Source organism: Arvicanthis niloticus, chromosome 22 (assembly GCF_011762505.2).
Source record: "Arvicanthis niloticus isolate mArvNil1 chromosome 22, mArvNil1.pat.X, whole genome shotgun sequence".
In the NCBI taxonomy this organism is placed as follows: Eukaryota; Metazoa; Chordata; class Mammalia; order Rodentia; family Muridae; genus Arvicanthis; species Arvicanthis niloticus.
In genome coordinates this window covers 18,341,875-18,366,392 of record NC_133429.1, presented here as the reverse complement: position 1 = coordinate 18,366,392, position 24,518 = coordinate 18,341,875, and the positions used below count along the sequence as shown (strand labels likewise).

At 40.1% G+C, this 24,518-nt stretch overlaps 2 protein-coding genes across 5 annotated transcripts in view; one reads left to right on the top strand and one right to left on the bottom strand.

The window, feature by feature from the left end:
* The window catches only part of Cep83 (centrosomal protein 83), a 91,858-nt gene extending 79,245 nt beyond the window's left edge, over window positions 1–12,613 (bottom strand). For 2 of the 4 annotated variants that reach the window (XR_013106307.1, XM_076920035.1), the window contains exon 1: window positions 11,859–12,142. The gene's annotated coding sequence lies outside the window, so the exon portion shown is untranslated. Of the gene's footprint in view, window positions 1–11,858; window positions 12,287–12,474 lie in introns of those variants that run through there. The other 2 variants (XM_076920036.1, XM_076920037.1) reach the window with 2 other exon arrangements.
* LOC143436493 (uncharacterized) lies at window positions 9,637–24,518 on the top strand. Its single transcript, XM_076920866.1, has 5 exons — window positions 9,637–9,674; window positions 11,479–11,614; window positions 11,893–12,678; window positions 19,758–19,876; window positions 20,887–24,518. The coding sequence occupies exons 1-5, from the start codon at window positions 9,637–9,639 to the stop codon at window positions 20,903–20,905; spliced, it is 1,098 nt and encodes a 365-aa protein (XP_076776981.1). The 3' UTR covers window positions 20,906–24,518.

Here is a 24,518-nt window from a genome sequence, read left to right as displayed (position 1 = left end):
TAAGGACATAAGTTCGGATCCCCAGCACCCACATAAAAAGCCAGGTACAATGATGAACACCTGTAATCCAGAAATGGAGAAAGAACAATCTCTGGAGATTGCTGCACAGCCAGTCTACCCAAATTAGTGAACTCCCTGTTCAGTGTAAAAGACTCTATCTAAAAAAATATGGTGGAGAGCTATTAAGGAAGACACTGGTCATCATCTCTGACCTACACATACACGACATAAGTGCGCATGCACACACACACACACACACACACAAATCATAAAAAGTGTGCCATCTGAGTACTACAAAGTAGCTCACAACAGTCAGAACTATGGGAAGGGACTAGAGAGCTGGCTCAGCAGTTAAGAACACTGGCTGCTCTAACAGAGGATCTGGATCCAATCACAACTGACTCTAAGTCCAGTTCCATGGATCAACACCCCCATACAAACAAACATACACATAAGCATAAAATAATTTTTTTAGAAAAAGAGAAATAAACATGGCATTAAATTATTTTTAAACCCTCAATTATTAGTAATCAACATATTTCTAACACAAGCATCAAAGGAAAAAACCCCACAAGGTGAAAGAATTTTTTTTTTTTTTTTAAAGACAAGGTTTCTCTGTGTAGCCCTAGCTAGCCTAGAACACACAGAAACTAGGCTGGCCTTGGACTCAGGCTGCCTCTGCCTCACAGGTGCTGAAATCTGAGGCATGCACACAGCAACACGGTAAAAACTTTTCATGTATTTTAGGGATGGTTGTTGTTATGGGAGAATGGGTCTCATTTAGCTCAGGCTGGCCTTTAGCTTGTTCTATGGCCTAAGATATCCTTGAATTTGATCCTCTTGACTCCACATCCTCCATGCTGAGATTCCAGGCATGTACCACCCCACAAAGCTGAAGACTGAACCCAGAGTATTATTCATGTTAGTCAAGCTCTCATTTAGCTCTACCAAGTTAGCTACATCCCCAACCCTTATAATAGTACTTGAAATAAATGATACAAAATATAGTATACCTCAAAAGGTACAGAATGAAGCTAACAAACAGTATTTAGACTGAAATAGAGAGGGGTGAAATCTCACTGTAAGACAGAACAAGCTGATCTCCCACCCACACACCTGTACACCTCCACACCCTTGACACACTCACACAATCACATTAGAGGTAAGGGTGAAGGTACATACATACATACATACATACCTGTTACACCAGCACTTAAGAGTCTGGAGCTGCTCAACGACAAAGCACTTACCTAACCATGCACGAGGCTGCATGAATGCAATTTCTAGTACAAAAATCCCTAACAACAACAAAAGAGCAAGCAGTAGGAAAAGCATTACCTAAATAAAAGTTGATGAATCTGACATTAGAAAAAGAAATATAGACTGCTGGATTTAGTCATGATAGTGGTTGTCTATAATCCAACTTCTCAGAATTATAAATTGAAGGCCACCCTGGACAATTAAGTGAAAGTCTATCTCAAAATAATTTTTTAAATAACTACAGGTGTGATTCGGTGATAGAGCTCTTGTCTATCACATGCAAAGTCTTAATTCATTCCCAAGGAATGTTCAAAAGCTGGAGTTGGGGTGCATCTATGAAAAAATAGTTCAGTGGCTAAGAGCACTTGCTATTCTTGCAAAGGACCTAGGTTTGGTTCCTAGCACCACATGGCAGTTCACAATCATCTTTAACTCCAATTCCAGGGTCTCCAAAACTTTCTTCTGGCTTCCATGGACACCAGGCATGCACACAGTACACATGTAGTCACACACTCATATCCAAGTGTTATGCCCGGATTGCAAGACCTCGAAGACCACCAGGACCCGACTCCAACTCCAATGTAATTCATACAAGGGCTTATTCAGCAGAAGCTTGTGCTCAGGATGCAAACCTTCCCTGACTCAGCAGGTTAGGGGAGGTCCAGAAGGTCCAGGAGAAGGGGTTTTTAGGGGGGGCCACAAGTGGGTGTTTCCAAGTCTTGGCATTACATGATTGAGTAAGAGGTTTATGGGAAGGCACTAAGGCCACAAATGGCATCTGCTCATGAGCAATGTTAATTAATTGTTGCTGTGAAAGAGGATCTCCTAAGTGCAGAAAAGAATGCAGTAGGACCAGGGACTCCCAGCAGCTGCAGCACAAGAAGCAGAGCATTTGAAGAGGTGGGTATTGGGGCTAGAGAGGTGACTCAGCAGTTAAGATCACTGACTTTCCTTCCAGGTTTTGAGGTCAATTTCCAGCATGCATACGGCAGCTCACAACTGTCTATAACCATAGTCCCATGGGATCCAACACCCTCTTCTGGTGTGCAGGTGCAGCACACAAACTAAACACCCATATACATAAAATATATAAATAAGCAAACCTTTTCCAAGTTGATTATTTTAAATGACAAACTAATAATAAAATGTAAGATATACAAATCACCAAAATCAAGAAAGTGAAAAAAATGTACCAATCTCACTAATTTAGGAGGTTATATATTAAAGTTCTTATATTTAATTATGTCTATGTGTGAGTATGTGCATGTAAGTGCAGGTGCTCAAGGAGGCACTAGATTCCCTAGTGTGAGCTACCTAACCTGACATGGGTGATTGGAACCAAACTCCAATCCTCTGAAACAACAGCAGTCTCTCTTAACCCGATGCCACCTCTTCAGTCCCAAGAGGTTTTATTTAATGTTTTATGAAGGGGGAGGGGGGAGGGGGAGGGGGAAGGGGAGGGGGAGGAAGAGGGAGAGGACAGAGAGGGAGAAGAGGGAGAGAGAGGGGGAGAGGAAAAAATTAAGTTATAGAGTCAACAAATTTAGACAACTTACATAAACTAATGCCTCGAACAGTCAAATTTTAAAAGTCTGAAAACTAAATGGAAAATCTGACTAGACTTACACCAAATAAAAAGACTGAATAATTTTTAAAGTTCCTCACTGTTAAGTTTCAAATCCTGAACAAGATGGCCGATATACCTATTTAATATATCAAAGCAGTCCTGGCCTCTAGGTTCTCTCAGCATCTCTCAGTCCCTACCTGTTACAGGATGGATGGCATTCCCTGCCTTCTACCCTGAACTCTCCAGGGATGGGCTGTCTTCATCACATAATCCAGACATTTTGGTTACCCTCCCTCTTTTGTTCCTTCTGTACCTTTGGCCTCCTGGTTGCTATACTTGGGTCTTCTCTGTCCCTTCCCTTCCTCCTCTCCCATATGGTTCTGGGTCATGCATGACTCTCCAGCTATGTCTGCTTCTGCCTATGCTCCCACACATCTATAATAAACTTTCTCCACCATACCTAGGAGCAGTCATGTCCTTTCCTTTTTATTCACCCACAAAGAAAAACCTGGACCTATATACTGGTAAGACCTACCAAATATGCAAAGAAGTATTAGTGTTCCTTTGGAAAGTATTCAGAAAAATAAGAGAGAAAACGTATTCTAAGTATGGTGTTACCTAAAACCAAAGCCAGGTTAAAAAGTGTTGGGAGCCGACTTTAGTAGAAAGCAGCTAGATCAACTTTGCAGCCATCTGGAACCATATACCCTGATGAGAGACTTGTTTTTCAAAAGCCTACAACAGCTGAAACACTCTGATAAATATATTGTTTATCCCACATAGCTTGTTTTGCTGTTTAGTGACCCCAGCTGCATGGTGCATGTGGTAAAATGTTTTCACTTGTGTTCCCCTGCTTGTGCTTATAAATACCCAGGATTTCCTTGTAAGAGTGTGGTGTAGTGGTGGTGTGGTAGAGTAGGAGTTGTGTGTGTGTTGGAGACAGTAAAGGAGACTGGACTACAGATCTTCTGGTTTGTTTCCATTCTTCGAGTCTCTCCCCCTTCTTCCCCCCACGCTCTCTCTCTTGCTAGACCCCGACCTGCGGAACAGCGGGCCGTTACAAAAAAGTACCAAGAAATCAACAGACCCAATATCCTTCATAAATACAGATGCGAAATTTCTTAACAAAATAAACACAAACTATATTCAAAAATAAAGAGATTTTTTTATTAGACCAAATTTGATTTATCCAGGAGTAACATTTTAATCTCCAAAAGTCAGTGAATAAAAGGATACTAACAGAATAAAAACTATAAAACAGATGATCATTTCACTGGATGAAAGTGAAAAAATCCTTTGAGGGGAAAAAAAAAAAATCACACACACCCATTGTCATTAAAACCCTTAAATAAGGACATCTAGAAGAGTCAAAGAATAAGTGTTTGCCACACAACCTGTGAAAGGTTCCTCCTCCCTGAAGCCACGTAAAGGTAGAGGGAAAGAAACTGTTTTACAAAGGTGTCTTCTAAACCTCCACATCGAGCATGCACACTCACACATGTGTGCACACAAACAAATTATAAAACAATGTAAAGTAGGAATAGAATGAAAATTCTTCAATTTGATAAAGTATCTATGGAAAAGTATGGAGCTAAACTAGTTACTGTTGCACTGTACAGTGAAAATGTATGTGTGTTTTCCCTAAACAACAGAAACACTGCACTTTCAATATTTCTATGTAACATCTTATTGGAGAATCTCTACCATAAGTTAAGGCAAATATGAGTGAATGAAGAACAGACTGAAGAAAAAGCTGTAATTCTTTTCATTCAGAGACTTGGTCCTCTACATGAAAACCATATGCAAGAGATGACCATATTTTTTTATGCTGGCCATGAACAATATGAATATCAAATAAAGAACATTCCATTTACAAGAGCATCAATAATTACAAATTTCTTTAGAAACAAATATAATGGGCTGAGTATGGAGGAGCATGACTTTAATCCCAAATACTCAGATACCTCTTTGAGTTCAAGGCCAGCACAGACTATTGGCAGTGGTTCTCAACCTTCCTCTTGCTGTAACCCTTTAATACAGTTCCTCACAATGTGATGACCCCCAACCATAAAATTATTTTCATTGCTATTTCATAACTGTAATTTTGCTACTGTTATGAATCATTATGTAAATATCTGTGTCTTCTGATGATCTTCGGAGATCTCTGTGAATGAGTGGATACAACACTCTTCCCCCTTACCTCCCCCTCCCAAGGGGTTGGGACTAGATTGGGAACCACTGATCTATGGGGTGTTCTAGAACACCCAGGACTACACAGAGACACAATCTCAAAAGAAACAAACAAACAAATAGGAAGGTAGGAAAACCATAACAAAAGTGCGAGGCTTTACATTAAAATTTGAAAAAATGCTGAGAGAAATCAAAGATCCAATTAAACACACACATACATTATGTTGATAGATTAAGGTTCAGTTTGATTAAACTAGTGATTTTTTTTTTCTACAAAATCCTGTCAAATCTCAGGACCCTAATTTTTCTGTGTAATGGAAAGAACATAAAATGCTCTAGAGTACAGTACTAGAGTAAGGATAGACATAATTATTAACACAAAGTTTAAACAGAATTCAAAGTTTAAAAATAATTATTTACATTGCTGTTTCTTCAACTGATATTTTTACAAAGATGTCAAGACAACTTAAAGAAAAAGAATAGTCTCTTAACAAATGATGCTAGGAAACAGGACAGCCACATTAAAAAAAAGAAGAAAAAAAGCTTGAACCATAATCTTATACATACATTTTATTTCAATATAGATCCTAGATATAAATGAAAGATAAAAAGAAAACCCACACAGAATACCCTGGTAATCTAGGATTCAACTCCTCCAAAAAATAAATCTTTATATATAACAAAAAATAGTGCACACATGAACACACACAAATCTACTGGACTTCATTGAAAATTTTTGCATTTCAAAATATGTTAGAAAAGATATGAAGCCATGCCACAAAAATAAAACTCTTTGCAAATGATCTCTAATTTTTTAATATCTAAAACATAAAAAGAATTTTTAGAGTAATATATAATATATATAAAATATATACTATACTATATATTATATAATAGATATATTTTAGTAATACATATTTTTCAAAGGGATACTTCAACATGTTCATTATAAAAAATATGGAATATCATCCATGTAAAAAAGGCAAGAATTTTTAACAATTTTTAAATTAGATTTATATATATTTATTATATGAGAGCATTGTGCCTGTATGTATATGTACCATGTGCATGCTGACCCTGACAGTCAGAAGAGGGCATCAGATCCCCTGGAACTGGAGTTATTAATGGTTGTGAACCATGTGGGTGCTGGAAATCAAACCCAGGTGCTCTACAAGAATAACACATGCTCTTAACCACTAAGTCATCTCTCCAACCCGATCGATCTTGAAAGATAAAGATTAGAAGTATGGAAGGAGAGAAAAAGCAAGGTATATATATATCACAAGAGTTTCTAACATTAGGATGAATGAAAAACAGCACTATGAATGAAAAACACTAACTATGACGTGCTTTCTTTGATACCATACAACTGTTTAAGAACATTGTTCAGGAACATTTTCCACATAAAAACAGTAAGAACAACAACAAAAAAAATTAAGTAACTTTTCCAAAAAGCTAAGTAGCTGATAACTCTTCCTTCTGCTTTACTGCTAACCAAAGGCTTAATTGTCTCCATTAGCACTCTCAGATAGTACTACAGTGTCAATATTTCTTGAACAACAACTTCAATCAGCAAACATATGTAATAGGCACTTCTTTGGCTTCCAAGATCTGACCCTGTTTCTCCCCACTACTGTCTCATCCACACACTGCATGCAGGTTTTTAACCCTTCCAATCCCTATCCGTTGTAGCCACGATCTTTACTACCACTATTGCTAGTGACTCCTGATTCCCTGTCTCCCAGAAACTTTTCCTCCATAGTATGCCCTGACTTAACTCCCTCCAGTCCAAGTTGAATATGTCTATATTCACCCTCAAGCTATACTTAACTAAATTATAATGTATTCTACTTGTATCAGGTCTCTTTCCTACATGTCCCAAAATATATTCACATTTATCCTTATAACATTTACTGTGTTAAATCACGAATTGCTTCATACATTTCCCCAGCAGACAATATGGTGCTTAAGATCGTAGAAAATGAGGCACTGAAGACAGCCCAGCCTTACTCTCAATTTCCCCGGTGTCTAATATAGTGTAGGACATGTAAAAAAAAATTCAAATAACTGACTAAACCAATTAACAGCAAAAATATAAGTTTCATACAATTTTTTCAAAGTCTTCAAAGAGTTATTTTTTTCAAATGAGAAATAGACAAAGATTCAGGGACTTACTATCTTTGTTTTCTATTGCTGTGATAAAACATTGACCAAAATAACTTGGGAAAGAGTTTGTTTCTTTGTTGTTTTCTGAAACAGCCTCACTATATAGCTTTGGCTGGCCTGGAACTCAGTATGTAGACCAGGCTAGCCTCAAACTCATAAAGATCCACCTGCCTCTATCCCCATTGCTGGCATTAAAGGGGAGAGCCACCAAACCAGCTAATTTACTTCAGTATATACACTTCCAGGTAACAACAGTCCATCCTTAAGGGAAGTCAGCAAAAACTCAAGGCAGGAACCAAAGCAGAGAGACCCTGGAGGAACTCTGCTTACTGGCCTGCCTCTCCTGGCTTGCTCAGCACATTCCAGGACCACTGCTTAGGGGAAGCACCACCCACAGTAGGCTGTGCCCTCCAATCAAGAAAATGCCTTACAGGGCTTGCCTAAAGCCCAATCTGATATAAGCAATTCCTCAATTGAGGTTCCCTCCTTCCAGATAACGCTAGTTCATGTTTGGGGGGGGGGGGGGGACCACCCACCCACCCACTCAAGCTGGTCTCCTGGACCTGATTCTCTTCTCACAAAACCACAATCTATGAAATTATGTTTACGGGTCTAAGGCTTCCATGTAACTCTGGGAATCAAAAAAAAAAAACAAAAAACAAAAAAACAGTATAATTCAACTTCACTCCATTTTTAGCTAGCAATATAAGCTAGCTAAATATAAACAATATAAGCTGTAGAGGAGACTGATGTTAATAATAAATTTTCTACAGATTTTTGGTTGATACAGTTTTTTTCAAATATCCTTTCTATGTACTATTATTCAAAACATTTATAATGCATCTCAGAAAAATAGTGTACAAGAAGTTATGTCAGCACCCTGAGAAATATATTCAAGGTATATACTGTGTGCTCTTTAACACTGTGACTGATCTAAAATAAATGTGATGTAGATGAGAGAGGTGAACATGAGCACTAGTGCTAGGCCTGTGCCCTGAAATCCCTATAGTTTTCAGTGGTTGCTATGTTTTATTGCAATAGTGTTACTGGGCAACAACTTAGAAGCTAGGCTAGCAAGATCACCTAACCACTGAACCCAAGAAGATTTACAAAAATATTCCAATATCCTACTTCACCTTCTTATACCTTTCCCTAAAGCCACTCTATGCTTATAAGCATCAGACTTGTGATTTATGGCAAGTTTATTATAGTTACCTACAATTTTAAAAGTCATAGTTTGAGAATGACAAGTACTTTCCAAAACGGAAAGGTCAGATTTTAGGTTCCTTCTAGCTCTAAATTTTAATTCTTAAAGTACTTTAAAGTCATAATATACAGAAAGCAACAATGGAGCATTTTCCAGCTTCCTTGTTTCTCTCCTCCTAGAATACTATTGCTCAAACACAAAAGAAATAGCACTAGACTTGACATGGCAGTCAGTGAGCTGTGATCCAGAAAGAGTAGTCCTGAGAGAAGACAGGCAAGCAGTGAACTTCAGAGGATTGCTAACTTAGGAGAGCAGATTAAAGTATTGACATGGTTTCATAAATTAATGCTGACTGAGCAAAACGTAGACTGTAGAATGGAAAGAAGTGAAATGAGATGGAGAGAGACCAGGAGGATGCAAGAGGAAGAAAGGAAAGGAAGATTAAAAGGACTCAAATTTTAAAACTGAGGTTCTTCTAGGGAAGAACCAGGAAATTGACCAAACTCACCATGCCCTATGGGAGTAGAGCCAGAATTCCACAGGGAGTTCTTAGTAATGCTAATGTCATGGGAAATTCTCAAATAGTCATTCATACTTTCTAGGAACAAAACCTCCCCTTTTGATTCCAGTGACTTCCCCCACTCTTTACTTTCCCATCTTGGGACTTACGGCTATGTTCTGGCTTCTGTTTTATAGGAAGAGTCAGGGGTTCAAATGAACATGTGTCAGTTAAGAAACATCCCTTCAACAACTTGTTTAAAAAAAACAAAGGATATGCTCATGAAAGAGGTTAATCTAGTTAGGAAGACAAGACCAGTCTAAATCACAAATACATACTGTAGAATTTCAAATGTCATGGTTAAATTGAACCTTACAGAAAAGGTTTTTTGTTTGTTTAAAAAAAAAAAAAAAAAAAAAATTTAAAAAAAACCTTTAAAAAAAAAGGATGAAATTGGGGCAGGGTAGAAAGAAATTAAGACTGATACAGGAAGGAGAAAACAAGTTTAAAAGATAATGGAAGAAAAAACAGTTTGTACAAAGGCACTTTTCCCATAATGAACAGGAGCTTGGGCAGCCAATGTGAGACAGTTTTGAAGAAGTCGTTGTAAGTTAAGAACTCAGCTGTGATGGGGAGGGACTGGAGAGATGGTTCAGCAGTTAAGGAACTGCTCCTCTCAGAAGACACCACAAGTCTCAGTAACTATATAGGTGGGCTCACAACTGCCAATAATTCCAGCACTGGTCAATGGCTCATTACATCAACCGCAGCATCAGAAGGACACAGTAAGTGAAACCTAAAATGAACTCTACAGATTTTTAGTAAGGGAGTATAAATTTCAATTCCTATTGCTAATAGTTTGACTTTAAAGACATCATTTGTCACAGTTTCAAATTGATGCCATGGTGGCTTCACACATGTAGTCTCAACACTGGGAAGATTGAGCCACAAGAATTGCCAGATGTTCAAAGTCAATGAGGAAGATATAGTGGGTTCCAGATCAGCCTGAGCAAAATTACAAGACCAAGTTTCAACTTAAAACAACAACAAAAATAAATAAATACAAAATAAAAAGGCAAACAACAACAAAAAGATCAATCATTCAGGCCAGTCATTCAGGCTTGTGGTCCCAGGAAGAGCCCAACAAATTCCTTTTTCCAAAGTTTGGCATTTAGAAAAAAACCAGCATTCCTTCAGGGACTTAAACTATTCTTGTGTCTGGCAAAAAGGATCCAAGGCTGTTCCATTAACCTAGGCCTGAGATGGAGATGCCTATTAGCAGGTCAAGATCTATGCTAGCCTCTAGGCTCCCTCAATCCCGACTCACAAGTACTTGCTGCACAGTCTTCCTGGCTGGGATATTGCCAGCCCTCTCCCTCCCACAGCCCCCTACCCTAAACCTCTCCATCTCCAACCTCTGAGCTTCCCTCCCCTTCCCCAGCTTCTCTTACCTATATAACCTCAGTCAACTTGACTACTCTCTGGACTCTTGGTTCTGCTTTACACTCCACTCCTGGACCTCTCTCTTTCCTTTCTTGCTCTCCCCTCTCTCATCTCATGGCCCGGTCTATTCTGTTAGCCATGATCAGTCTAGACCCTTCTTGTTGCCTCTGGTTGTTCTCTCCTTTACACCTACAGTAAACCCTTCTCCTCAGCCATACCTTGGAGCAGTTACAGCCTCATTTTCATTCCGCCCTGGAATGAAGGAGGCTGAGGCAGAGAAATTGCCAATTCAAAGTAAGTCTGGGATACAAAGCTAGACGCTGTCTTAAATGCTTTCCCCACCAAAGAGAACATGTAATAAAGTAAATTAAATTAAAAACTTAGTTTACCACTCAAGTTATATCATTAAGGGTTCAACAATTGTAGACCAAGGCCACTGCTAAACCAAGGCTTAAAAACTTGTACTGTTCCGCAATCTCTAAATTGCTATCATCTTGTTATTTGAGAATATTATTACATACAGCTTGCATACTTTATCTCATTAGAAAAGAAATACTCAAAGAGAAATACCCAGAGTACTTTGGGATAAGTTACAACCAAAAAGAACTGAAATCGATTTACAACTCTCCAAAGAGTCTTGGGTTGACAACAGAAAAATCAAAATGTTCTAATAATTCTAAATAAAACTGAGTTGAAATCAAATCTGAATACAAAAGACGACAAATACAACCACCTATAAATAAAGTAAAAGCATAAATTTGGAGAGCTCCAAATTCAGATTAACAGGCCACATTTACTTATGTTCTAGTTGAACAGTAGACTTGTTTACGATGATGTTGCTTGGTAACAGAAGCACAGATTTAACAACCTACTCAGTTCTTTAGATCTCAGTTTAGTACTTTATACTAACAGCCTGAACATACAATGAATTCACTACATATTAAAAAAACATTCAGAACAAATGTATCCTTATCCTCAACATCTTTGAGAAGGAAGTGGCCTGATAATTAGAAAATAAGCAAAGACTTAAAGACACTTCAGTGCCCTTTAGGGCATTTTTAAAAAGCCAAGTGTCCTTTTTTATCCTAGTTAGAAACTAAGAACTTGCCAAAGTATCAAGCCCAAAATATACTTCCCACATTTCAGACCTTACATAGCAACATCCGCTAACATCACTGCTACAACTATCTTTAAGGACAAGGAAAAGGGTGCCAGCGTTGCTTTTCCACCACAAATTAAACTGGAGGTGCTTTACGCTAACCCCATTACTCCGCTGGCTACCGTGCCGCAGTGCACCAAGAGCACCGAACGGAGTTTCACGTGCTTAAAAAATTTTTTTTTAATAAATAAATAAATAAATAAATAAATAAAAGGCTGCATCCAGAACTCATCTCAAGGCCTGCCTTCCAAACACGCGCTTCCACTACTTCACCAGGAAACAAAACCGGGGCTCAAGGGCGGGCGCGGAGAAGTGCTGCGGGATTCCAAGCAGATGCCCAACAAGCCTAAAAAGAGAGGTGACTTACCAAACTCACACACGGTCCCTGCTGCTTGCCCCAGCACAGCAGCCGCGCTCGCCCCCGGGGGCCCCCGGCACAGCTCCGACCACCGCCACCCACTCCGCTCTGCTCGCCCAGGCATTGGGGCCGAGGGGTCCGGACGGTCCCACCGGCTGGGGGTGTGGGCCCAGCCCGCCACGCCTGGAGCGGTCCAGGCGGCCGTTCCCGCCGCTGGGCTGGAGGCGAGCCGACGAGCCGGGCGGGCTGTACGCGAGGGCACCCACGCCTGAGGAAGGTTGAGGTAGCCCGGGAAACTCGGAGGGCCGAGAGGGCGGCGGCTGCAAGCCCGGCTCCTCCTCCGCTGCGCGGCTACCACGGCAGACACGCCGCCCCCTCAGCCCGCCGCCCGCCACTCCGGAGCGGACCTCGTCCGGAGCCCCGGCGGCGCGCGAGGCAGGAAGTCCCGCCCCCCGTTCCACGTCATCGGCACCGCGCGCTGCCCAAGGCCGGAGCCGTTGGGGAGGAAAGCCGGCGACGGTTGCGCGGGCAGCCGCTGCTACTACGAGAAAAGTGCCGGTACCACTCTGGGACGTCCCTGTGGGCCGCACCAAAGCCCGCGAGGCCTCGGAACGGCAGATCTCACCTCATGCCCGATTCCCGGTGGGTTGAGGGACTCTGCCCTCGTCCTGCCCTTGACACACCTTCTGTGAGGGCTTGGAAGGTGCTCTTCGCTGCCACCTCTGTCCCTGCCCGCCTGTCATTGCGCCTGCTGGGCGGATTTTCGGGCTCTGGCAGCCAGTCAGCCTTCGAGTGCGGAGTCGCCCCAGCTTGTCACCAGGGAAGTCAGGTCAGGACCTCCTTCCTGCCCCAATCCCATCCTGTAGGCCCTCCTACTCTTAGGGGGATAACAGGGTGCTTTCCTGTCTCCAGGCTGCAGACTAAACTGCCACTTGGTGACAGCTTTGATAATAATTTGCAGCCTAAAGACTGAGACAAACCAGGCTTTCAGCGTTTCAAGGTAGGCGATGGGAGAAACAGGCGTCCCGTCTGCACCCATGCTTGCTGAGTGCCTCCTTACCCACATGTGGTCTTGGATCTTGACAATGCACTGTGAAGCAGAGCTTATGTTTGTCCATGAGATGACTATATCCGGCCTCTTGGTAGAATGGTAACTGAGATGTCACATTTTTTTTTTCTTGAAATGGGGGTGCATACTATTATGGGTAGGTTATATAAAGGAGATACGTGGGAAAGCAGAAGTCCTGTGTATGTGACATTGACAGTAACAATTTGCTGAACGCTCCTATATCAAGTGCCGAAGCATTTTTATAAATCATCTTAACCCCTAGTTCTGTAAATTCAACTATGTTTTACGGTTTTCCCAGATCCTGAAATGAAATCATTCGTAACCAGTGAAAGTATCCGTTAAAAAAAAAATAATAATAAATCACTGCCAGGCGGTGGTGGCGCACGCCTTTAATCCCAGCACTTGGGAGGCAGAGGCAGGCGGATTTCTGAGTTCGAGGTCAGCCTGGTCTACAAAGTGAGCTCCAGGACAGCCAGGGCTACACAGAAAAACCCTGTCTCAAAAAAAAAAAAAAAAAAAAAAAAAAAAGAGAGAGAGAGAGAGAGAGAGAGAGTAGAAAGACCTTTTCCAAGTATGAAATAAGCTATGATTGTAATACACCCACAATATTGGAAATAGTGAACTATAGAAAAATACATTTATAACATTTGCAAAGAAAAAATATTCCCTACATACAGTTCCTAGAAAATCAATTATAAATTTCAACACCTAAATAATAAACAAAAGAAGTGGCACATGTCTGTAATCCCAGCACTCTGGCTGCTGGGGTAGGAGTTTGAGGTCATCTTGGGCATATAAGTAAGACTTTGACTCAAAAGAGAAAATTGTCCAAATATGACATTCTCCAAGAAAAATACCCAGTTAACAAGTGAAAAGGTGCCCACCTTCCAGACAGATCTCTTTCGCTTACTGGTATTGACAGGACTGTGAAAATACAGTTCTTTTGTGACTACTGGTGTGAGGACGATAACAGTACAACCTGACTTACTAACATAAGCATTATCTGTCGCACTTAAAACAACGATTGCTAGGGATATTGTTGACTATCATGTTTATATTACATACTCATGGTGTATAATATCACTAGAACAGAAGACAATTATGGTGTGTGCATACAATAGAATACTCGACCCATTAAAGCATTCGATTATATATGTCCATGGGTCATATTTGTCCAAAAGAAAACTACAGATCACGGTATACAGAATATGCCTATATGTTTATAAATATAAATATGAGTACAAAATTGAAAAGACTGTGAGACTGCTTTTTAGCTTTTGGATGTCTTAACCTTGTTTAAGATTTTTTAATTTGTAAATTTATTTTATGAAAGTGACGTCATGTTATGTTTTTTAATGACATGCCAGGGAAAGAAGCAGCTGACTGCAGGCCTACACAAGTATGCAACCTTGGGATCTGAGTATAAAGGTTTTTGGGGGTGTTGTTGTTGTTGTTGTTGTTTTGTGTGGGGTTTTTTTTGCCATAAATTTGACAAACTTACTTGTAGACCTGATCACTAACTCACCACAGATCTTGATTCTGACTCCTGTATTCACTATGTCCCTCATGGTATTTTTCATTATCTTATAATTCCCTCTACCACTGGATTATTTTTGTTCTTTCTGTGCATTTATCTAGTGATTAGAAAAATTCAGCTCCTGTTTTCAGACCTTGCTACAAAGCTACAATAAGATAGTGCCGGGAAGATTGCTCTATGGATAAAGTGTTTTTTGGTGCGTAGGCATGAAGACCTGAATTCAGATCTGTACTACCCATGTAAAAGCTAGGTACAGCAGCTCCCATCTGTAGTCCAAATGCTCGTGAGTTTCAGGCAGATCCTGAAGGCTCATAGGTTAACTAGTCTAGATAAAACAGCCAGCTCCAGATTTAGTGAAGGGACCTCTCAAAAAATAAGATGGGAATAGGTAGAGGAAGACACCTAAAATAGACATGAGGGCACAGGCAAGCACAGGGAGGAACACACGCGCCCATACAAACACATACACACACACACATACACACACGACAGTAATATCATAAATTGTGAAAATAAATGAAGCATAGTTGAAGAGTTCAGAAATGTATATTTATGATCAGTTGAATTTCAATAAGGGTGTTGAGATACAATAGAAGAAAGAATGAATGGTACTGAGAAAACTAGATATCCACATATGAAAAGAAATCGGGAACCTACCTTAATGCAATTATAAGTGTTTTAAGATGAACCAGAGACTGACTTCCAGCCCCATGTTGCTTACAGTGACATGTCTGGGTTCGTGGTCCTATCAAAGCTAGAGTCTGAGTTGATGTCAGAGCCCCTTGTTACCACCAAAGGTTATAACAGCCCAGACAACAAAGGCCTGGTCTGGGCTATCTGAGGCCATGTTGATTTCTGAGCACTGTGCTGAGCTGGCCCCACCCCTTGCCTGCCATCACCTGATGGTGAGCTTGTACCATCCCTCACAGGGCTACAGCATTTGGGAGAGCAGGCCCTGCACCTCTCCTTGGCAGCACAATAGAGCTGGTCCTGGTGTCATGGGGTTGGATGAGAGCCTGAGATCTGGCCCTGCCCCTTGCCAGCTCCAACAAAGTGAGGTAGCCAGGGTGGTGCTGGAGATCGTCCTGTGGTAGGGTAGGTGCAGGAGAGCTGGGGGGCTGGCTGACTCAGCTACATCCCAGGCCCAGGCCCAGGGCTCTGAGCTGGCCCACCCCAACAGCTACCCCATCTATGAACTGCTCCAGCATGTGAAGGCTCTGGTCCTGCAGATCCACAGCTGCAGGATCTCCATGACACAGGGCAACAGGATATCAGAGAGGAGTCCCAGTGAGGATCCAGCACTGATACTGTAGCAGAAACCAGACCTCAAAAAACCATGACTCACTGGAATGACCATTTGCAAATGAAGATGTGTGGGCAAAGGATATACCGCATGACACACTGTGATACAATTTCAGTTTCCACAATGAGATGTTTCTATTGTTTTTTCCTTTGGAAGGTTTCAAGAATGGAGGACAGATACAAAGGGTCAGGAAGATGAGTGGGTCAAGTGCATGATGTAAAATTCACAAAGAATAAAAAGTTTAATTAAAAAAAAAAAAGTCCTGGGGGGCTGGAGAGATGGCTCAGCAGATAAGAGCACTGACTGCTCTTCCAAAGGTCCTGAGTTCAATTCCCAGCAACCACATGGTGACTTGCAACCATCTGTGATGGGATCCGATGCCCTCTTCTGGTGTGTCTGAAGACAGCTACAGTGTACTAATGTAAATAAAATAAATAAATCTTTAAAAATAAAATAAATCTTTTTAAAAAATCATGTGAGACCATATGAGATTCTGTCTCAAAAAAATGAACAAATGACCTAAAACTTTAAATGACTAAGGAACAAATTTTGTGAGTATCTTGATAAAACAAAGAAGAATGTTCAATAATCTTTAGTGACAATAAATGCAAGTTTAAACTATAGTGGACTCCATTCCATTCCACACATTGAGGAGCTAAAGTCAGTCCTGTTTAACCCAAATGTCAGTGATTATATAAAGCAGCTGGGACTCGCACATCACTGGTGGTTAGTGTAACATACGTTAAAAAACTGTTTCACAGTTTCTTTAAAGTTAAACATCAGTCTAACTTATGCATGATCCATTAATCTCAGTTACTTGACTGAAATGAAATTCAAGTTCACAAGAAAGCTACATGTTTAAAATAGCCTTATTCATAACAAAAAGTAGCCATGTAACTATCAGAGGAGCACAGATAAAATATGAAAAATATATATGTCACACTCTAGACAAGTCAGCAATAAAAGTAACATGCTTGTCAATATACCTGATAACATGGATAAGTCTCACAAATATTTTTATAAACCAAAGAAGCTGGGCATAGCAGAGTACATTATATTTTGTTCTATTTGTACAGAATCCAAGAAAAGAGAAGTTTCATAAATTTCTAGGTGATTTTAAGACACAGCAGCATGGTAGGAAAAGAGTCTAAAGGCTCTGAATGATTAAGAGGTTCTATATTTTGTCTCAAGTGATTAAAATAATACTGTTGTCAAAATTCACAAACTGAGTAAGATATGTGCATTTTATTCTATATTAACTATACCATAATAGTTTATATACTTAAAAGTATTAATAGAAATTATGCCTCTCCATTCACTGTAATGCTAATGTCTACTAGGAAGACTACTCCCTTCCTGATATCAAGATACCCCAGAAATCTGATCAGCACTTAGGAAATTGCCTAATATTTCTACTTTCAGGATAGTGAAGCACAAATCAGCCCTCAAGACCAATGAGTAGAAATCCATGGTTTTTATGAGATAGAAAATATCCATTTGAAAAGTCAGATGAAAACAAAGGAAATTATTTGAGAGACAGAAAGAGACCAGCAAGAGGGGAGTAGGAGAAGGCTGGTAAGACAGCTTCATCAGTGAAAGCATTTGTCACACAATCTTGAGTTGATCCAAGGAACCCACCTACAGGCAATAGGGGAGAACAGACCCTGCAAAGTTGTCCTCTGACCTTCGCATGTGTGAATGCGCGCACACAATTTTTAATTCTAAAAAGGGAGTAGGAGAATGAACAATGAAGGAGAAGACAAAGTATAATGGAAAACACATAAATAAATGAAAATTCTATAATAAGACACATTTGTATGCCTTTTCATTTAGAACAATACAACCCAGGGTGAACATGGTAAGCACAGTCAGACCAACCACTGACCTTTTAATGTTGAAATATAATTATAGCCCAGTATGGTGGCACATGCCTTTCATTCCAGCACTGGGAAGCAAAAACAGAGTTTGAGGCCCTTCAATATTCAAAAATTTTTGTCATTCTTTAATTATGTAGTATTTATATTGTAGTAGGCATAAGTGTGTCATAACAAAACTTGAAATGATCAAGAATTTATTGTGCTGTTGGGGGTATTGTTGTGCATAATAAATTGGCCTGTTGCTTTTGGGCTACTAGTGAGGTAAGACACAATGGCAAGGAATGCATAGTTCAGTGGCTCTCAACCTGTGGGTCATGACTCCATTCATAGGGGTTTCCTAAGACAGTCAGAAAAACAAGAGATTTATAATAGTGGCAAAATTAAAGTAATAACAAAAATAATTTTATAGTTGGAGGTCACCACAAGATGAGGAACTGTATCGAATGGTTGCAACATTAGGAAGTTTGACAACCACTGGCAGAGTTGAGCAGAGTTGCTCAAGTTTATAGGGGAGAAGTGAAACAGAAATAGGAAGTGATGGGCTGGGGTTCCACTAGTCTCTTTAAGGACATACCTTCCATACTAAACACCTCCCAGTAGGCCCCATCTTGTAAGGCTTTACTATCTCCCAAGGGTATGATACACTGTTTACCAAATGAACTTTCAGGAGAGGGTTTATGGACCTAGACTATAACAATAAATAATATAGTTATAATTTTAAAGGATATAAGAAAATTTAGATATATACAATTACATTTCATAAAAGGGGCTTGAACATCTATGTGTAAATTTTCTTATCCATAGAGCATCTGAGACCCAGCCCCAAGTGGACAACACTACACACTCACACACACACACACACACACACACGTTATACATAAGCACACTGTAGCTGTCTTCACACATAAAAGAAAAGGGCATCAGATCCCATTACAGATGGTTGTGAGCCACCATGTGGTTGCTAGGAATTGAACTCAGGACCTCTGAAAGAGTAATCAGTGCTGTTAACCGCTGAGCCATCTCTCCAGCCCCTGGGTAGCATTATATTAACCACAAGGAATACATTCAAACTGCAGGAAAAAAAAAAAAATGAGTATCCAAACAATAGTAAATGAGCTATTCTACTATGGTAGATCAGTGGGGGCAATGCTATAAAATGAAAGGCTTTGATATTATCAATTGAAGTTCACATTACTAATTCATGGAATATTGGGACTTGTAAAACCTAATGAGGACTTTTTTTTACAAGTTTAAATTTTAAATAAGAAGTGAGGACATTTGGTGTATTTGAGCAAAGCAGAGTGGTTTGAGATATAGGAATTCTTTCAACAACGAGTAGGAAGTATTATTCTTCATTTTGACTGCTTTATTGCCAGGGACAGAAAAAATACATGGGGAATAGCTTATATTTTGGAATGTCAAGAGGAAATAGTTGTGTTGTATGTATCTCGGTGGAGAATGAGGCAATTATAAAATGTACACACACTTTCCCTTCATCTGCCAGCTCCTCTCTCCCTCCTCCTCTTTCATACCTATGCTTTCCTTGGGGTTCTCATTCACTCAGTCCTCTACTTTATTTTTCTCTCCTCTAGACCAGACTTCTCTGTTTTCAGAACTGATGCTCAAGAGGCATTTCTGGCACTACTCCCAACACACACACCCTGTTTTTCACCTCTCATGACCACAAAATCCTAAAACAAAGATATACTGAATAGCTGTTTCTGTACTGTGGCTCCTTGAAGGACCAAACATCATGGTAGTATCTAAAGGGCTTGTCCCAAACCCCATTTTTGTCCCATTGGGAAGTAATGTTTTCCCACGATGATGCATGCTCAAGGTAATTAGTTTTTTTAAAGAACAGACAAAATCATGTTGACGCTGATCAGAAAAAAAAGAGGGGATCATTCAGCCAGGTGGAAGTGGTGGCACATACCTTTAATCCTAGCACTTGGGAGGCAGAAGCATGCACATCTCTGAGTTCAAGGCCAACCTCGTCTACATAATGAGTTCCAGAGCAGCCAGAGCTACACAGAAAGGCCTTGTTTTGACGAAACAAAACAGGGTACTTTCACATCCATAGCTATCAAGCAACTATAAACCAAAGCTCTCCATTCTTTTATAGATGATGCCGTCTACTGCCGGTTACTTCACAGCACCTCCATTTTCAAAGAACATCTTCCTGAGAATATACTTGGAAAGTACTGTGACCACAAAACATCATATTCACAGAGAGGTCAAAGGGTAGGTTATTTACATAAATGTTTCCATCCATTATATACTGATTTTTTTTCTAGTTTACTCTGGAGAAGATGATTGCTTTCTAACTTTTTTCTCTGAATTCTAAAGCTATACAGCCTCTTTGATACTTATAACCTATTATATAAAGCTATCCATTTCAACTGAAGATTAAGAATTAGGCTAGAGAATGAATAGAAAAAGAACTAAGAGAATAAAGAAAGGGAGTGATCAGTCTTCTCACCTTTTTAATCTATAAGATCTCTAGCAACTCTAAAATGTTGTGATCTTAATCACACGCTGAGTTGTTCTCAAAGAAGTATTTTACAAATTACACATTGCTTCAAGATTGGGGGCCAATGCTATATATAACATTTTAAGGAGACTCCCGGAATACTAAACATCCTTCACTACAGAACATTTACGTTTGAGTTCTGGAAGAAGTAAGCAAGATAGAATTAGCCATTCACAGTATTGATGAAAGGAAATGGGGCTTAAGAACAAGGGAGAAAGAGGTAAACTGGGAGACTCTTCAGACTGGTATAGCCCCTACATTACAGCTGCAAGAAAGCCATGGCCATATCAACAAGGAAGCTCAGATGCATGGGAAATGACTTTTGAAAGGTCCCAGTTTGGACAGACACTGGTTTGCTCAGCCATCGGTGGGGAGCAATTCAGGAAGATTTCAGCTTGTAGCTTAAAGACTGTGATGAATCCCCAAGATGCAACACTTGGGAAACTGTTGGCTAACAGTAATAGTCCTCTCTCTCTCTCTCTCTCTGTCTCTCTCTGCAGAGAGAGATATAGATATAGATTGATAATTGATATATAGAATCTATAGGTAAATTAGATAGATGGATATATATATATATATATATACACACACATAAACAGGTAGATGCACAATACATAGTATATACATATTAAAATGTATATTACAAATAAAACAAAATAATATGAAAATAATTGATGACTGTTTTGATGTTTTCCCTTTTATCTTTTTTCTTTTCATCCAGGATACTGGGTACAGAATAAGAAAGTTTGGGAGATTAAAACTCAGGAGTTGAGTTCCAGCCTGGAAAACAAGATGAGGGAACTTTCCAGCCTACACCAGTGTTCACAGTTCTGATTGAATTACAAGATTTTTCTTCTTTTGAACTCAGAAGTCATTTGGAAACTTTGGGGGAAATTTCCCCACATCCTTCAAATCTTGCTTATGGCTATCAGGGGAGATGCATTAGAGCTCCCAGAAGTATGGCAGCCTCCAGTTTCAGTAGCCTTGCCATAAATCTACCCATAAGGTTTCCTGTCCAAGCTTCATTGTCAGTGGGATTCATGTTCACAGTTTTACCTTCACAGCTAGCCATATTTTTCTGGATGGTCTTAAACTATTTGCTGAGTTTTGGGTTTTTTGTTTTGTCTTAATAGATTTTGTATGTTTGTTTGTTTGTTTGTTTTGCAGAGAGTTTTTAGACTTTCTGTTAGGTAAATCTTACATTACCATTAAGAAATGCTTTCTGAGTTGTGCATTGCCCAGTAACTGCTTGTCACTGTTCTAGCTTTGATGGTATTTTGGTATTATTTTTACTTTGTGTCTTAGTCTGTGGACATAAACCACACCATTATTAGTTTCTACTGGAGATTTTTATGTGTGTGGCATGTGTACCTGGTTATGTGCACATATGTGCACACAGCGTAGAGGACAGAGGTTGACTTAGGGTGTTTTCCTCCATCACTCTTCCATCTTGGGTTTTGACCCAGGGTCTCTCACTGAACCTGTAATTAATTCATCAGTTCAGATAGGCTGGCTGGCCAATGAGTTTCCCAGATCTGCCTGTCTCTGCCCTCTCAGGACTGGGGTTATCTGCCATATCAGATGAGTACTTTACTAACTGACTCTTGCTTGGAAACAGTGTATCCTGTATCCATCCAAAGGATTCTTATTTGGGTTTTTCTTCTTCTTCATCTATTTAATTTTCTTTCTAAGTATCCTTTCCCGGCATTTGTTACATCACAAGCTTTTGTATCTGTATTTCTTGACTCCTTTATGGTTATTTCAGTCCTGCTTTCCCTTTTTGTCATCCTAGTAGGAACTCTTAAACCATTGAGTGTGGGCAGCTGCTCCTCCATGACCTCTATGGGCCTCTCCTCTTGAGAAAGTTCTTTATTAAGGCCAAGCACAGCTCCTGTCATTCATTTGGTGTCAGGGCTGCAAGTGCTACTTATCATTCTCCTCACAGTCAATGGCAAGTTCTATTTCCCTAGGTCGTTTCCTCCATAAGCCTCAGGGCTTAGCTTGGATGACACCAATCCTCATTCCTGATTTTTGAAAAAATGTACAATGGTAATTATTTACATCTCACTCTGGAATTGCTGCACATGTCCTTCCACAGTTAGAATTTGGAATCAGAATGTTCCCAGGTTAGTCACCTATATGTTTTTCTCTGCCTAGCAGCATTTTGGTTTCCTATTGCTCTAGCTTAGTTACCACTGCCAAGATGGGAAACCCTTGCCTGCTCATACCTGGATCCAGAGTTCAGAATGTCCAAATAGTAGCTCTAACTTATAGTCTAATGGGACTCTTATTGTGTCTCCTGGTGGAAATGCATCCCATTTGGAAGGTAGGGCTTTTATACCTTCAATATACAGAGTTGTGGGGACAGGAAAGTGTCCCAAACGAGTCAGTAGGACTGGTGTTCAGTGGGGTCGTTTCTGCTTTCTCTGTTTTGTTCTTGGAACCATGTGATTGTTCTTAGTAGGGACGATAATCCAAGTCAGTCCTATTTCCTGAAAGATGGCACTTTATCCTTATGAAATCCTGCTTCTGAACTGGCACTTCAGTTATGCCATTATTACAGAACACTGAAAGCAAATGTTAGGGTTAAACAGCAAGTTCAGAAACACTGAGGAAGGTAAATATGAAGGCTTGCACCTGGCTATGAAACAGCCAAGCTCACTAGGTAAGAGAAGAGGCAAACTCTGGGAAAAAAAAAAAAAAAAAAAAAAACCTGTTGAGATGTTTCAGCAGGGCTCCGGAGCCCCACCCTCTTCTGTAGGAACATGTGCAAGGTACTGTTGTCCTTTCCTTTAGGAAACATCTAAAATTTACAGGTATTAAACCTTCATGGATAACCATGCATCTAATTGTAACAGACTGAATTGTGGGTAATGGCTTCTGAGAAAGCTTCCACCTTTTTTAAGAGGATGAGCTCTCCAGACTGCCCCAGGGATAGACAAAGTCCAGATGCTAGCGGCATCCCTTGGCCATTGCCCTTGGCTCACAGTACCCTCCCATCTTGCCTTTGCCTTCCCACTTGCTACAGTAAACCTCGACAGCTTGTTTGCCCTACCAGTCCCCTAATGTGAATCTCTTTGCTTGAGATTGGAAGACGTGGGAGGAGACATCTCCAGTACTATCAGTAGGTTGCCTGGTGATCTGTCAAGGTGAATGACCTGTCGATTCCCTAGTCATGAGTTCACATATTACCTTTTAACTGGGAAGTAGGTTCCATTTGCATGCTGTTGAATTGAATCTCATACCTGTGGATGAGGCATTCTTTAAAGCCCTAAGTAGTGATAATATAGGCTAAGGCTCTGAGAGGCAGCACAACAAATCCATACCCAGAATAAGTATTTATCCCTGTTAGGATAGACAACTAGCCACTCCAAAATGGAAAGAGTCCATGTTATTGACCGGGTATCTGATTTGTCTCAAGTAATACTGTGGTATTAGGAACACAGTGTAGGTCTCTCTCTGTTCCTAGCATATTCTTTGGAAACAGATGTGTAGGTATGGATTGGCTTTTGTAGTTGGGAATTTATGTTGTGACTCATGTATAGCCTCCTATGCAAACATGATACTCATGTGTGTCCTAGTGACAGTAGGCCATGACAAACACTTGCTTAACACCAACTGATAAAGTCCTTTGTCAGTTTGAGTTTCTCTGTTTCTTTTTCATGATGAATGTTCTAGTCAGAATGAATATGTCATTGGCTACTAAGCAAGACAGGCATATTTGGGGACAAAATCCTATGTTGAGGTACCTTCAGGGTATCCTTTCTTTATTTGCAGCTAAGGCTTTCTGGCATGAGCAGCAGAGCATTCCTTGGGGCGTGTCTACTCATTAGTTATTGCTCAGCAAGCTCCAGAATGTGTCTACTATAGCCTCTTTTATTTTGTTTTTGTTTTTTTTTGTTTGTTTGTTTGTTTTTGGTTTTTCGAGACAGGGTTTCTCTGTATAGCCTTGGCTGTCCTGGAACTCACTCTGTAGACCAGAAATCCGCCTGCCTCTGCCTCCCAAGTGCTGGGATTAAAGGCGTGTGCCACCACCGCCCGGCCCTGTATCCTCTTTTGAAACCATGACCTTAAACTGAGTTTGTTTAGGGATGTACTCCTTAACTAAGCATGCTTATTGCTCAGTCTTGGGCCACCCCTTATGTGAATATGGATAGGCTCTCTGAATAAAATTCCCATGCTTGCTTTGTTGGAAGAGCTTTGGGAAGGACACCTGTATTCTTTATCTATTGCAAGTAATCTTTCTCTACTCTTTTTATATATTGACTGTGATTATTTTGGCTTGCACTCAATGATATGTGAACCCATTACACTTGATTACAATATAATAAAGAAGATCTTCACCCCTTGTGA

Coding starts and splice junctions, on each gene's coding strand:
- LOC143436493 (XM_076920866.1), top strand. CDS start 9,637: ATGGCTCATTACATCAACCGCAGCATCAGAAGGACACA. Junction 9,675..11,478: donor CGCAGCATCAGAAGGACACA/GTAAGTGAAACC, acceptor CCCACATTTCAG/ACCTTACATAGCAACATCCG. Junction 12,679..19,757: donor CTTGTCACCAGGGAAGTCAG/GTCAGGACCTCC, acceptor ATTCTTTTATAG/ATGATGCCGTCTACTGCCGG.